General features: G+C 40.4%; 2 protein-coding genes and 1 long non-coding RNA gene across 3 annotated transcripts; 2 read left to right on the plus strand and 1 right to left on the minus strand.

Annotated features, from left to right (window-relative positions):
• Positions 1-440: 440 nt before the first annotated feature.
• LOC114800946 (protein SSUH2 homolog) lies at positions 441-5,439 on the plus strand. The gene is made up of 5 exons (XM_028998875.1): positions 441-488; positions 4,431-4,495; positions 4,600-4,700; positions 4,801-4,930; positions 5,356-5,439. The coding sequence occupies exons 1-5, from the start codon at positions 461-463 to the stop codon at positions 5,437-5,439; spliced, it is 408 nt and encodes a 135-aa protein (XP_028854708.1). The 5' UTR covers positions 441-460.
• Positions 5,440-5,668: 229 nt separating this feature from the next.
• On the plus strand, positions 5,669-9,652 carry LOC114801383 (uncharacterized). The gene is made up of 4 exons (XR_003751497.1): positions 5,669-6,347; positions 6,605-6,687; positions 7,151-7,243; positions 9,569-9,652. It is a non-coding gene; the product is annotated as an uncharacterized LOC114801383 (long non-coding RNA).
• ddo (D-aspartate oxidase) lies at positions 9,125-11,880 on the minus strand. Its single transcript, XM_028999570.1, has 5 exons — positions 11,763-11,880; positions 11,199-11,376; positions 11,011-11,119; positions 10,747-10,923; positions 9,125-10,662 (listed from the first exon to the last, which is right to left on the minus strand). Exons 1-5 carry the CDS (start codon positions 11,859-11,861, stop codon positions 10,104-10,106), a joined length of 1,122 nt encoding a protein of 373 aa, XP_028855403.1. The 5' UTR covers positions 11,862-11,880; the 3' UTR covers positions 9,125-10,103.
• Between the last annotated feature and the right edge of the window lie 835 nt (positions 11,881-12,715).

Consider the following 12,715-nt stretch of genomic DNA (forward strand, 5'->3'; position numbering starts at 1 on the left):
GTATAATTAACTATCATAGTACAGTTAATGTTAATGACCCTGTTTCTTCATTGCGTATAAGAAACACCACACTGGACTGTTGTAATTTGGCCAATCTAATACTGATTATAGATGCTGTCCAATTAACCTGAGTGTTATAAATAGAGCCACTGCTAAAAATTCTGAAGGTTCTACCATGATATAATTTATATTTACAGTAGTGATGCTGATGCTGGAGTGAATTTCATGGATGATAATGCATGCAACACTGCAAGGCTGCATGTGATATTTTTCAGGTATAATATAAAAAAGTATGTTACTGTTTACAGACGTGATTTTATTGGTGAGACTCAGTGATGAGGATAATAAAGTTGTGAAGGAATGGGCGTGTTCAGGCCATTGAGAGGAGGGCTGGGGACGACTGTGCTGCACAGCTGCATAACTTTCTGCGGACACCCTGGAGCAGCATCAACAAAGCAGAATGGAAGAGGAGAAAGATGAGGGGTTTGGTGAGAGTTTTGAGTTAATTTTTACATATCATATATCTTCTTAATGTGGACAATCTTGACTAAAGGCACACTGCGGGGTGCTGAGAGACCCCCAAAAGGGCAAAAACATTACATTCATCCAGCCTTCATGCGCATACGTATGGTGTTTCACTCCTTGTGGTTTTGTAAATGGTGATGATGATGATGATATTTATATGAAAATTCTATAGGCTCAATTCTAAAAGCTCAGCCAATTCAAACGAGGCGTGAACCATTCAAATCAAAATGCACAACAGTCCAGACTACATGATAGACACCACTGTTTCTGTTCAACTAGTTTTTACGACTGGATATTCTGGTCAGCTGTTTGTCCTGTTGAATCTTTATCTGACGAAGAGGGTCTCCTGTTGTCACGGGTGGGCTGGACATGGCATGAAGGAGGACGCATTCGCATGATCACAGGACAGGGGTTTAATACAAACTTCACAAGACAGGGGAACATCTACACGCACAATGACCCGACGGCGAACAGACACGAACAGGATAGTTTTATACAATTATATAAATAGACACCAGGTGAACACGATCAGGGAACATTACACAGGACAAACATGAAACTCTGGTCCGGACACCGGATCCGGAGTAACCCCTGCCGGTCCGGATCATGACACCTGTTTATTATATATATATATTGACAATTTCTTCCTGTACTGTTTACTTCAAATTAATTACATGATCAAAATTGCTGGCTACTGAATGAATATGTTTTACTTGATGTATTTTCTACCCTTTCTAACCTCTACCTCTCTGCCAACAAGATACTGCTGGATGTTGGCATCCATGGGGTGAAAACACCCAAACACTGCCGAAAGTGCATAACTTTTTCCACATTTTGTTATGTTACAGCCTTATTTCAAAATGGATTAAAAGTTTACTTGGGAGTTTGAGAGAGGTAAATTTAAGAATAAAAAAACTGAGAAAGCGCATGTACATACTACTTTCCGGATGCAGTGTATATATGGGGAATATATGTGATGAGATATTTTTAAAATAGTCCCAAAACACCTGTAATTAGATGTAATGAATAACTATAGTCACAAGTAAGATAAAAAAAATGGTTTATGAGCAAGCTCAAAACGTTACCAACATGCCAAAACGGATAGGATAGGAATTTTCCATTTGGAAATTTCTCTACTAATGCTCCCTGTTTTTTATAGGTTTAGTACTATAGGTTACTTGAGGAATATTGCTTCTACAGCCTCTCTCAGATCCAGTTGCAGAGATAGTCTCTGTTTAATGTTGGGTATATCCATAAAGAAAGGGGTCAAGGGCTGATCAGGTTAAGAATTTATAAATGCTGTTATTAATCACTGTTATTTAGCTGAGAAATAAGATCATGCTGATGATAAAAATGCACCTGAAGAGATTGCTCATCTGTTTATAGTACTGCCATGTATAGTTCATTTTCTCACTTTAATCACATTCATGTTGCTATTTTGTAACTTTTTATGACTTCATTGATGAAGACACATTGTGTTCATTGGAGGCCTAGTGCTTGTAATGGGCCCTTAAAATCACAATAATTGCAGAGATTTATCATGACATTTAACTATGGCATGCTTTTAAGGTTTTGAGGTCAACATTTTTTAAACATTTTGAGTAATTATATTTTATATTATATTATTATGGGTGGTGTTTGTATGTGTGTTGCATTGCATTGGTTCACGCTGGGAGTTGGTGATTAATCTATAGTGCCACCTGTTGGAACCGGAAGTAATGACCTTGCTGTCCGTATTCAACAGGGTCATGGAGATGTGTTTTTAAAGTTTTGGCACATCTGTTTACCGCGGGGCATGTGTTTCTGAGGAAAAGCACCATCACCACATTCTGCTCCCCAGGCGCCTGTCATGGCTGCCCATTGCTCGCTAAGGGGATGGATTAAATGCAGAGACCACATTTCACCGTGTGCACAGGTTGCTGTGGTTTGGTGTGTCACATGTGACAATTAATCACTTTCATGAGTCGCCCACATGGTGGATGGCTCATAAACACAATACCCTTTTTATGCATCACCCAGTTTTAGTATAAACCGTACAAATAGTTCCATATCATATTATATCATAGTGACATGTTTGTACAAATACAGTCAACAAACTATTTGTACCAATTAATAAAACAAAACATTGAACGAATTTTGACCAAAGCTTTTTCTCATAAAACTTTTACAATTGTAATTCCAAAAATATATTTAGCTTTTTCTGCATTTGCATGTTCCTTCCTTCATGTTCATTAACCCAATTCAGACACATTATTATAACATGACATATTACAACTGTGTTTAACTGCTGTTTTCGAGCAAATGCAGGTTGTCTAAACTCAGATAAACATGAGTCCGAGGTCTGAGTCCTGAGTTATGATCCCAGCTTTCATGCCTTTCATGCAGTCTGTGCTATGCCTTTGTGGATGTGCAACTTGTTCTTCCTCTCCATGGCCTACATTTGTTTTCATTCTTTCCCTCATTGTGTGCAGTGCCACTTAATCTAGGCATGGCAATAAAAACATTCTCAAGTGGACCAGAGTTGTTGATCTGTTTAAGGCTCATGTACAACACTGGGAAATTCCAAAAGGAACATGTACTATCTCACATTATAGCAATATTAGGCAAAATTATCTGGCATTTAGGAAATAACTAGGTTATATTTTGGTGAAATTTGTACAATGTTAATTTAACATAAAAAAACAATTTAACATATTTCAACACATTGTGTAAATGTACAATTGTAATTTACATCCTTGGTTGATGTGCTTCAAATGCTTTTCTTAATGAAAACAATGGACTTGATGACTGTTGGTGAAAGGATATTTACTTGATCTCCAACGTATGATTTTTTAACCTTGAGTGCAGTAAGGAATTGCTCCAAAATATGGAAGTAAGTTCCAAGCTTCCCATTTTCCCAGAAGCATATCAAAGTAGCACTTGTCGTGGTCAAAAACCCAAGTTCCCACTTTAGAGAACCAAAAAATTAGGCCCAACAGATCTGGGGTCTCATTTACGCCAAAGTTTGTGTAAAAAGAAAAGAAAATGTCACATCTAAGAAAACATGGGCAAGCCCATCTGCACGCAAAATACAGAGCAGTCGAGTTGTAAAAACAAATCAGGGTTGATGGTGAGTATAGGTAGTATACTGATATGCACATGAATGCAAAATTCAATGTTTCTTAGCAGAACACTGCTCCTGCAAGCTTGGTTTCTTCCCATAGTGCATACCGGTGCCATATCTTATATGATAAAGCTTCGGTTTATCAGCTGGCATCAGCCCCACAGCACAAAAGCAATCACATTTCATTCATTTAACTGATTATGATTTGAGGTTAAACACCATAACGGTAGACTGTAGTTCTGCAATGGGGTGTCGTGGAGTCAGGATCTACTCCAGGCACTTTACAGCACCATTAAAACATTGCACCCTAACCACCTGCATACTTCTTTCTTGGTTACTGCTGCTTTGTTCTAAAAGAAGTCACGCCTTTACAGTTTCTCATTCTTCTGCCTTTTTATAGCATATCAATCTGAGGATCTGGATCTGAAAGGAATGCATTCTGAGTGCTATTCCTGACCTTTGCTCAAACAAACACCCTAAGCGTGAGCAGTATTTATAGCACCTCCATTCAAACTGGACTTGTAAATCACTCTTATGACAGCTGGGGTACTATGTCACTGAGAGTCAGGGGGAAGGTCATTTGTTTCTGAACTGTTGGATCGATATGATCTTAATGGATGCTTCCCGTGCTGCGTACCCTTATTCTTGATGGGACAGGGACATTGGCGCTTTCCTGTTGTACCTTACAGTGATTAATCTTCATTTTGTTCCAGAAAGTTGAAAAACGTTGACATGAATGTCCAGGCATGTTATCAGATACATCCAGCAGACCTGATGCAAAGCTGCATTCACTGTTACACAGGAGAAATCAATGGCAGCATTCCAGAGGAGGGTCCAACAGCACCATCTTTGGGACGGCTGGATCCTGTAAGTGGTTCTGAATACTCCACAGGAGGAGGTCAGTTTTTATTTTTTCAATTGGGTCAGTTCTGTTGAATAAAGTTTGTTTAACCCAGTGTCCCCCCCCTCAGACTGCCCTCCTCCAGTGGACTACATCCCTCATCCTGAGAATACTGTGGTCCCCAACATCAAGTACCCCACATATCCACGCCATGTTACCTCTTCATTGCAGGTAATGTTCAGATGAGACTCTACATAGGATTTGTCCAGTCCTGTATCAGTAAAATTATAATTTTTAAAAAGCTGTTAACATCACATTCTTCATTGTAAAGGGTGCCAGCGGTGTCAGAGGACGTGGCACGGGAGGCTTTGCTACAGTTTGTTGGGAAAAAGTGGATGTACAGCAGAAAACCTGCTAAAAACCTGGTGTTTAAAGATCTTAAGCCTTTCACAGTGTATCGGGTAAATGCAAACACACCTCCGACAAAAGTCTAATAATGTTTGTCAGATCACCTGGTTTTATTGAAGGTTGGGCGTGGCTGAAGGACCAACAGAGATCCCTCAGCTTCACCCAATATTCCATGACAATAAGAGCTTCATTAGGTTTCAGCAGTATAATTCATTTTTTTATATTTCCTCATTTATCCTCATTTCCTGCCCTTATAAATTTACAGTCATGCTGAAATTTCTGCAACAATCACCCAGTTTACTCTTGAATGTTTCCAGCTATTTTAATGCATGATGACTAAGAAAGTTTGGGGCTAAATAAAGCTAATGATAAAAATGGCCTAAACTACACTAAAGCTACTTGTGACAGTGTAAGAGTTTAATAAATTGCATGAGCAGTCATTTCAAGTGAATTTTTGTGTTATTTTGGTACCGTTTAGAAACATACACTGAATCCAGATCAAGCTCCTGGGAGTTTGAGCCCCACACAGGTACAGAATATTAATATTATCCGACTGAAATAAAAAACCATGTATGTCGTGTTCTTGTCCAGTTTGTGCTAACTGTGTTCTCTACCCATGATCTGTCGGTGTTAATGTCAGCTTTATCATGTATATATAGCTTGGAACCAGGTTTTAAATTGGCTAAATTCTGGCATTGTGCACCCAGTATTCCAGTATATTTTTGCAAAAGAGCTGATTCTCAGTGTGTGTGTGTGTGTGTGTGTGTGTGTGTGTGTTTCGGTTAGGCCAGTATGTGGATGGACCTCAGAACTGTGCAAGTCCCACACATTGGGACGTGCCGGTTGAACATCCGTCCAAATACACAGACAGTGTGTTAAAAGTGCGTGTGCCACACTGCTCCACTGTAAAGGTGAAATGCCGCTGCCTTAATGCAGTTTCTTGAATGATGCTTAGAATTTAATATTTTCTTGACGATCACGTGTTAGGAGTTAACAAATAGGATTGTCACACAATAAACTTGATATATGTTGGTATTTTACTCTGCTATCACAAATGAAATGCTTTACTCTTTCTTTTGTTTTAAACCACTGCTTTAACCACTTAGTATTTCTTTTTATTCAGTTTTCAGGTTGTTTTTGTCTACAAATAATATTTATTATGGAGTCAGGAATGGACTTGGTAATATTGTACACCGACACTGTAGTTAGAATAACCAAGGTAACAACTAAGCATAAAATATGTATCATTGTTTCTTCATTCTATATTTTAATGGCGGAATAACTTTGTTAAATGAAACTGTTGAAAGGCTTGTTGGATTTTAAGGCCTCATGCTTCACCGTGTCTATCAGTGTCTCCCTCAGTTCAGCCCTCCGGCTTTGTCTTATTATCCATCCTGTCTGATGCAGGTCTGCCACAGATGTAACGGACACGGAAGGGTGCGCTGTGCACACTGCCATGGCAGGAGACGGGTGAGGACACGGATGCATCCCTGCTGCATCCAAGAAATGCAGACGGAAATGTAGTCTTGACTTTAATCCATCATATTCCAGAATATGCTGCATATAAATGTTTTCATGTAATATGTAAATATTCACTACAAGAACTTTAATAGCAAAAATTACATTTAATATTGAAGATATAAGGTGCTCCAGTAAGCATAAGGCTAGTTAATGTACTTATGAGGCTTTTTTAAAAGAATGGACTGGCCTTTGTTTGTCCCAATCAGATTCTCTGTACATTCTGTCATGGCCATGGTCACGGAACCCAGAAACGAAGATGCAGGTCCTGTCTTGGCAGTGGGTACAGAAGGTGAGCTAACTTTCTGTACCAGATTACTGGCACAAATGGAATTTTAATTTTATCCACTCTATGAAATATTGTACTTTTTCTCATTTTTATGGGTCAGAGTGATTTCTCCAACTGCATCCAACTTTTAAGTTATTTAGAAATGTCACTTTTTTTGGATGCTATACTATTGTTTGGTCCTCTAAAAAGCCATAAAATTCCAGTCCAGACAGTTGTATTCCTGGAATATCTGGAATGTGGAAAATGTCTACTATCTGGAAAAATCTGTTGATGATGGAATATCTGCAATAATGTAGATAGGAAATTTATCAGCAAGAAGTCTACACCCAAGCTGTAGGTTTGCATAACCACTTTGGCTGATATAAAATTTATTTTACCGTTCATAAAAAAGTGGTCTGATGAATTACACACAGCTGACTCCATTTGGGGGAAAAAAAGTTCTGACTTGCGGCTCTCTTTGTTATAGGTGCATGCGTTGCCATGCCAAGGGTTTTACTGCCTGTGGCCTTTGCCACGGACACAGGAACCTCATGCATTACAGTCAGCTGACAGTCACGTGGTAAGCTTTCTTTATGCAATAAAACACTGACTTCTGCTGTTAATTCTTACTGACGACCCCTGCCACGAGGTGGGTTGCCGGGAGTTTTGTTCAGATTATCTTAGTGTAGCACTCACAGTGCAAGATGTCAACACAGGCGTGTCCTGAGTGCACAGGGAAACAATACAGGTTGACGTGACCACGGGAGGATTTCTACAAATGATTTAAGGCAAACTAAAACAATAAGGGCAACAAGGGAAAGAAAAATATATTACAGAGAAAAATGTGTTAAAGGCACACAGATGGGGAGGAACATTCAACCATCACCCTTGGTGAGCAGTGGGCAGCCATGAAAGTCTCCCGGGGAGCAGTGTGTGGGGACGGTGCTTTGCTCAGTGGCACCTTGACGGTTCAGGGTTCAAACCGGCATCATTCTGATAACAGATCCGTTTCCTCACCCGCTAGGCCACCACTGCCCCTTGGATATTAATCTCTGTTAAATTTTTAGCTCTGTTTTAGAGATCCTAACCTGATATGAGAGCTGTGCAGTTTTAGGCCAAACTAATTGGACATTACATTTATCCACAGAAAACGAATGGGAAATATTATAACTGAACAGTATTTGACTCGCATACAGGCCATACATTGCAAATAACTGGTGTTTTTTTGATCTGTATAATGTGAGTTGTACAAATGAAGATCATCATGTTTCATTGTCTTTGTACTTATAATCTTAATGCAATTCAATGTGTGACCAACCCTATTCTGGTCTTTCCTCACGAAGAATGAGGTGTTTGAGTTCATACCTGATCGGGTCCCAGAGTTTCCAATAAAAAAGTTTGAGAAGGTGTCTGGTGACCCTTTTTATGTGGATGAGAGCCTTTTGGTACGATCACAGCACTTTAGTAAAGTAGAAAAAACTTCAGCTACATGCCATTACTTTTGTAATTTGTAATTATGGGGCTCTATTTTGGTCCAGACGCAATGCGCAGCTCAGTAACCTACTTTGAGGAATGGAATGAACCACATGCAATTTTGCATTTGCACAATGCACAAAAAGGTGGGACATGGAAGGAAAGATGGAGATTCATGTAATTGACCTTGTGAGGGAGGAGTGGACATTTAAAATATGTTGGCACAAACTGGCAAACTTAATTACATATTACAGTGAAGATAATCATATCACATATTTAAAATATGAACAACACTAATAAATGAAATGCCATTGATGAGTGGAATATGTAGTTAAAAATGATTAAAAATTAAAAAACAGCATTTATTGTTCAGCAGGTGGTTTTATTTTTAATTGCTTGTCTGTATGCAGTGGTGAGACTGAGGTGGTCTCGACCATGAAATCGTGTAAAACCCTGTTACACCATTCTTGGCAGGTTATGGACCACCTCTGCCAGCTTCTGGGTCTGGACCTCAGTAAAATAAATTCTGGTGGTGTCACCAGGATGTCCCAGTCAGCTGGAAGTTCATCAGTAAAAGCAGTGACATCCTGTCTTTATACAAAAATCTGCACCGTTTATTGTTCTTCCTTCCTCTGTGAGATGAAACAAAGCAGCAGTTCCCTGGGTCCCCAGTTGGATTGAGAGTACAGTGATAATACTACAGTAATGCAGTAAAGTGGGAGGTACCATGACATGCATCTGACACAGAATCGAGCAAATCTGCATCATGTGGACAGTTCCTGCTGTCCGGGACACGCTAGAACATAACTATCGATATCGATACTTGTGAATCATCGCATTTTAACTCCTTGAGCACTTCCTATGTTCACCTTAATATGGTCAACAATGAAGCTTTCATTACAGAGATCCTCTTAATGCGAACGCATCCTATTGTCTATAACGGTCACGATGGCGAGCTGACAGGGGAAGGAAGCGCAGAGACGGGACATTCTGGAATTAAGGATTTATTTATTAACCATAAAGGAAAATGACGCAATGGCCTAAAAGAGTGAAACAAAAACGGGGAAAAACATGAACTAGAACTGCCAGAACTCAAAAGGTTGCCAAGTTCATGAGGGAGGTTTTTAACAGCTGTCAGAATTGGCTACAGCTGGCAACCTCACCTGGAGCGAATCCTGACAATAACAATTAAGTTTTGCATAAAGTATCAGTATTGGAATTCATATTGAAATAAATACATTCAGATTCAGTTTGTGTTTATTCAATATATTGAAATATATTTTTAATTGTGCTGGTGTGTCCTTTACATGTTCCCGCCTGCACTTGCGCAATCAAAATAGGGCCCTTAGAGTAGAAAACACAACACAAAATTTTTTATTATTCATATAGTACTGACTTGGTAAAATCATAGTTAATTAATTGGTGCTTCCAGGTTTACCCCATAGTTGGATTCCCTGACAAGGAGATCTGTGACATCTCCTAGAGGATGATAAAGGAGCATCTGACTAAGTTCACCACGCTTAGACGAGTTCTGCAGCAGGTGAGCAGATTCATGAAAAATTGGCCACAAATACCAAAAATAAATGCAACAAGCAATATTCTGTTTGGTTTATTGCCACATAAAATGTATGTATGATATCAATTAACTGTATTATTCATGCTTCTTTTACCATTAACTGATAAATGCAAAATGGCTCCATTCTGTGTAGTGTGAAATGAATTAAGGTGCATAACATGCTAACTAGACTACAACCAAAATTTCTTTTCATTCTTTCTGTAGCGTCAGACAATTGAACTGGTCCCCCTCACTCATGCCTTCTATTCTTACAGTGGTAGGGACTACAACTACTTTCTCTATGGAACAGAAAACAAGGTCTACACCACAAAATGACCTTCATCTTGTGCAATTTTGTAGTACATTCATTTCCCATTTCCTAGACAATCTTAACTGAGGACAGAAGGACAAATCAAAGTCTGGAAATTGGGGGGTGCTGTATGCACTGGCTCACCAGGCGCAGCACATTCAGTGCTGTGCCCCAGCTTAGAGTCACACCGTTACCCCCATGTCCATAGTTATGAATAACTGGCACCTTGCGTCCATCCTGCAACTGAATCTGCTCCTTCTCCACTCGGGGACTCCGTCTCCCAGGCCTCAGACCTACCCACTCTCGCAGGATATGTCCCCCACGCAGGGAGGGTTCCAGGCTGCAACAGCGAGCCAGGATTCCCTGACGGTCGACTTCGTCCACCTCCAGGCGCCAGTCTCCAACCTGCCGGGTGCCTCCTAGAATCACGCTATTCATGCCGGGGTAGATGTAGGTCTTTCCATCAGCATCTCGGATGAAGTTCTTCACCCATGGAGCATGCAGATGCACTACCTGCCCTCGAATGGGCTCAACATCTACATCCTCCAAAAAGGAGCAGCAGCCCAGACCTGAGCAGTTAATGACGATATCAAAATGACTGGCCAGGCTTCGGAGATCTGTCACCTTCTCCTGAATGATCATGCCACCAGCGTTTCTAAACCTGCAATTATCATACATCTCAATGAATTATGAATCTCAAACCTGTAAATATCAGGGGGAAAAAAGAAGGAAGTCAGGTAGTAACCTTTTCTCCAGCCACGGCAGGTAGCTCATACACTCACACTTCAGCGTAGTGAATGCGTGGCCAAACTTGTGATGAGGAAACCTCTTCAGCTCACGTTCAGTCAAGGTGCGAAAACCGAGCACCACATCAGACCAATATGGCTTTTTATCCCTGGGGACCTCTTTAAAAATCTGACATCTGGGGATAATATTATTACAGATATGATTTCACATTGTTGCAGACAATGAATCAAATGGCTCAGTTGTGACACATGCATGATCTGACCCTGTGCTCAGGAACACCCCTGCCTTTCCAGCTTCAGAAGACTCTGCAATGGCCAACAGGTGATCAAAGGTATCTTTGAACCAGCGGAGTTGGCGGTCAACTGGAACGTCTGTCGGGGACCCACATGCCAGTGTGATCACAGAGAAATCTACAAATCTGCAAACTAACTGATTCCTATGTATTCGCACCTGGGAATTCCGTAGTGATGAGGATGCCTGCGGCTCCATCGCTGGTGGTGTTGGGGCTGAGGTGCTGGCTAACGATGGTGACGGAGCAGTTGGGCAGATTCTCAGCAAGGCAGACGGCGGTGGACAGGCCGATCACTCCAGCACCAACCACCACCACCTTAACAGGCGCCATTGCTGTCTGCCATTAAACAAGGAACCGTTACAAATCATGCAATCAAGGCTTTTTTGGGGTATTTTCCTTCCTGGTTCCAATGTTAGCGGTTTGCTTAGTTTGGGACCTTAATCTAATATTGAATTTAAAAATATATTATAAATTCTAATATATAAATTATAATATATAAATTAATAATACCATGAGACTATCATTCAGGCGAAAAATCATTATGAAATAATATTCACTGTATTGCTTAAAGAAGCAGAATTCCAAAAAATTATCCTTATTTTATTCCAAATAACTTTACTCAAATTTAAACCCAGATTATATATTTACATTTTAATACAGATTACCAGAGATGTACAGCAAATTTCTGATCTAAAACTGGGTTAGAAAAAAAAAATACTCACCACAAAATGAATTTGTCCGGCGTCAGGCCCTGTCATATCGTACTTGACGCGACATGTCGCTTCTCTGATCGTCGTCTTGTGTGGACCTGACCCTGACATTACGACAGTGTTATAAACGCTATGCTGACGTCACTAACCCGCGACGTGGGATGGCATAGGAGAGGAGTTACCGTGTTGTCAGGACTAAATGCTCCCGCTGAATGTGCGAGAGCAGCAGAAGAAGAAAATGAGAATCATTGCGTGATGCGTCCTGGAGGAGGATACATCATCCTGCAACATCCAGCGGTCTCTGCATTTACAAAAACCACCAAAACGCCTCAATTCAATATCTAGGCAGCAGTGGATAACTGGAGAGAGCTAGGCTGCACCAACTATTATTTCATTGTAATGTCAATGATTTATGTAAGCTTTTCAATTAAGAAAATAATAATAACATGTAGGGGATGACATGTCCTGGGGAGGGAACATAATGAGGAGACCACCACCCGGAAGTGCAAGAGAGAGATAACGTCAAGCGCACATTACAGGATTAGGACTGACAAATGACACGCAGACACAGACACTGACACTAATACTCAGGAGAGGGGGGGGCATGTCATGGGAGACGTGACAGAATTTTAGTTTTTATTTGCCCTGGCATGTGGGCAGTTTGTTGAGCCCATGGCAAAAAAAGGGGGCACCTATGAGAAACAGATGTCAGAATCAATCCGTTTAATAAACTCAGCAGCGATGTAATTTACTGGGAAAGCAGAGAGAAGCATACTGTTAAACACTTCAACATGTGACATGACTAGGGTCAGTGTGCCCACCAAAATGCTCTGACACTGGCGTGGTTGCACTTTCATAATGAAACATTATGTCTGCTTTACAGGTTCCACACTGTGAAAAGAGCAGCCCAAATTTGCGTCACATACTGTATACTTGTAATGTCCTTGTTTGTCACCCTGTCTGTT

The sequence above is a fragment of the Denticeps clupeoides genome, chromosome 12, assembly GCF_900700375.1.
Source record: "Denticeps clupeoides chromosome 12, fDenClu1.1, whole genome shotgun sequence".
NCBI lineage: Eukaryota > Metazoa > Chordata > Actinopteri > Clupeiformes > Denticipitidae > Denticeps > Denticeps clupeoides.

What these genes read in the sequence shown, in the direction of transcription:
- LOC114800946 (XM_028998875.1), top strand. Translation starts at nt 461, where the DNA reads ATGGAAGAGGAGAAAGATGAGGGGTTTG. An exon ending in CTTTGGGACGGCTGGATCCT is followed by an intron (nt 4,496 to 4,599) that starts GTAAGTGGTTCT and finishes CCCCCCCCTCAG; the next exon opens with ACTGCCCTCCTCCAGTGGAC. An exon ending in AGCCTTTCACAGTGTATCGG is followed by an intron (nt 4,931 to 5,355) that starts GTAAATGCAAAC and finishes GGTACCGTTTAG; the next exon opens with AAACATACACTGAATCCAGA.
- ddo (XM_028999570.1), bottom strand. Translation starts at nt 11,861, where the DNA reads ATGTCAGGGTCAGGTCCACACAAGACGACGATCAGAGAAGCGACATGT. An exon ending in CCGGACAAATTCATTTTGTG is followed by an intron (nt 11,377 to 11,762) that starts GTGAGTATTTTT and finishes GTTTAATGGCAG; the next exon opens with ACAGCAATGGCGCCTGTTAA. An exon ending in CATCACTACGGAATTCCCAG is followed by an intron (nt 11,120 to 11,198) that starts GTGCGAATACAT and finishes GGTCCCCGACAG; the next exon opens with ACGTTCCAGTTGACCGCCAA.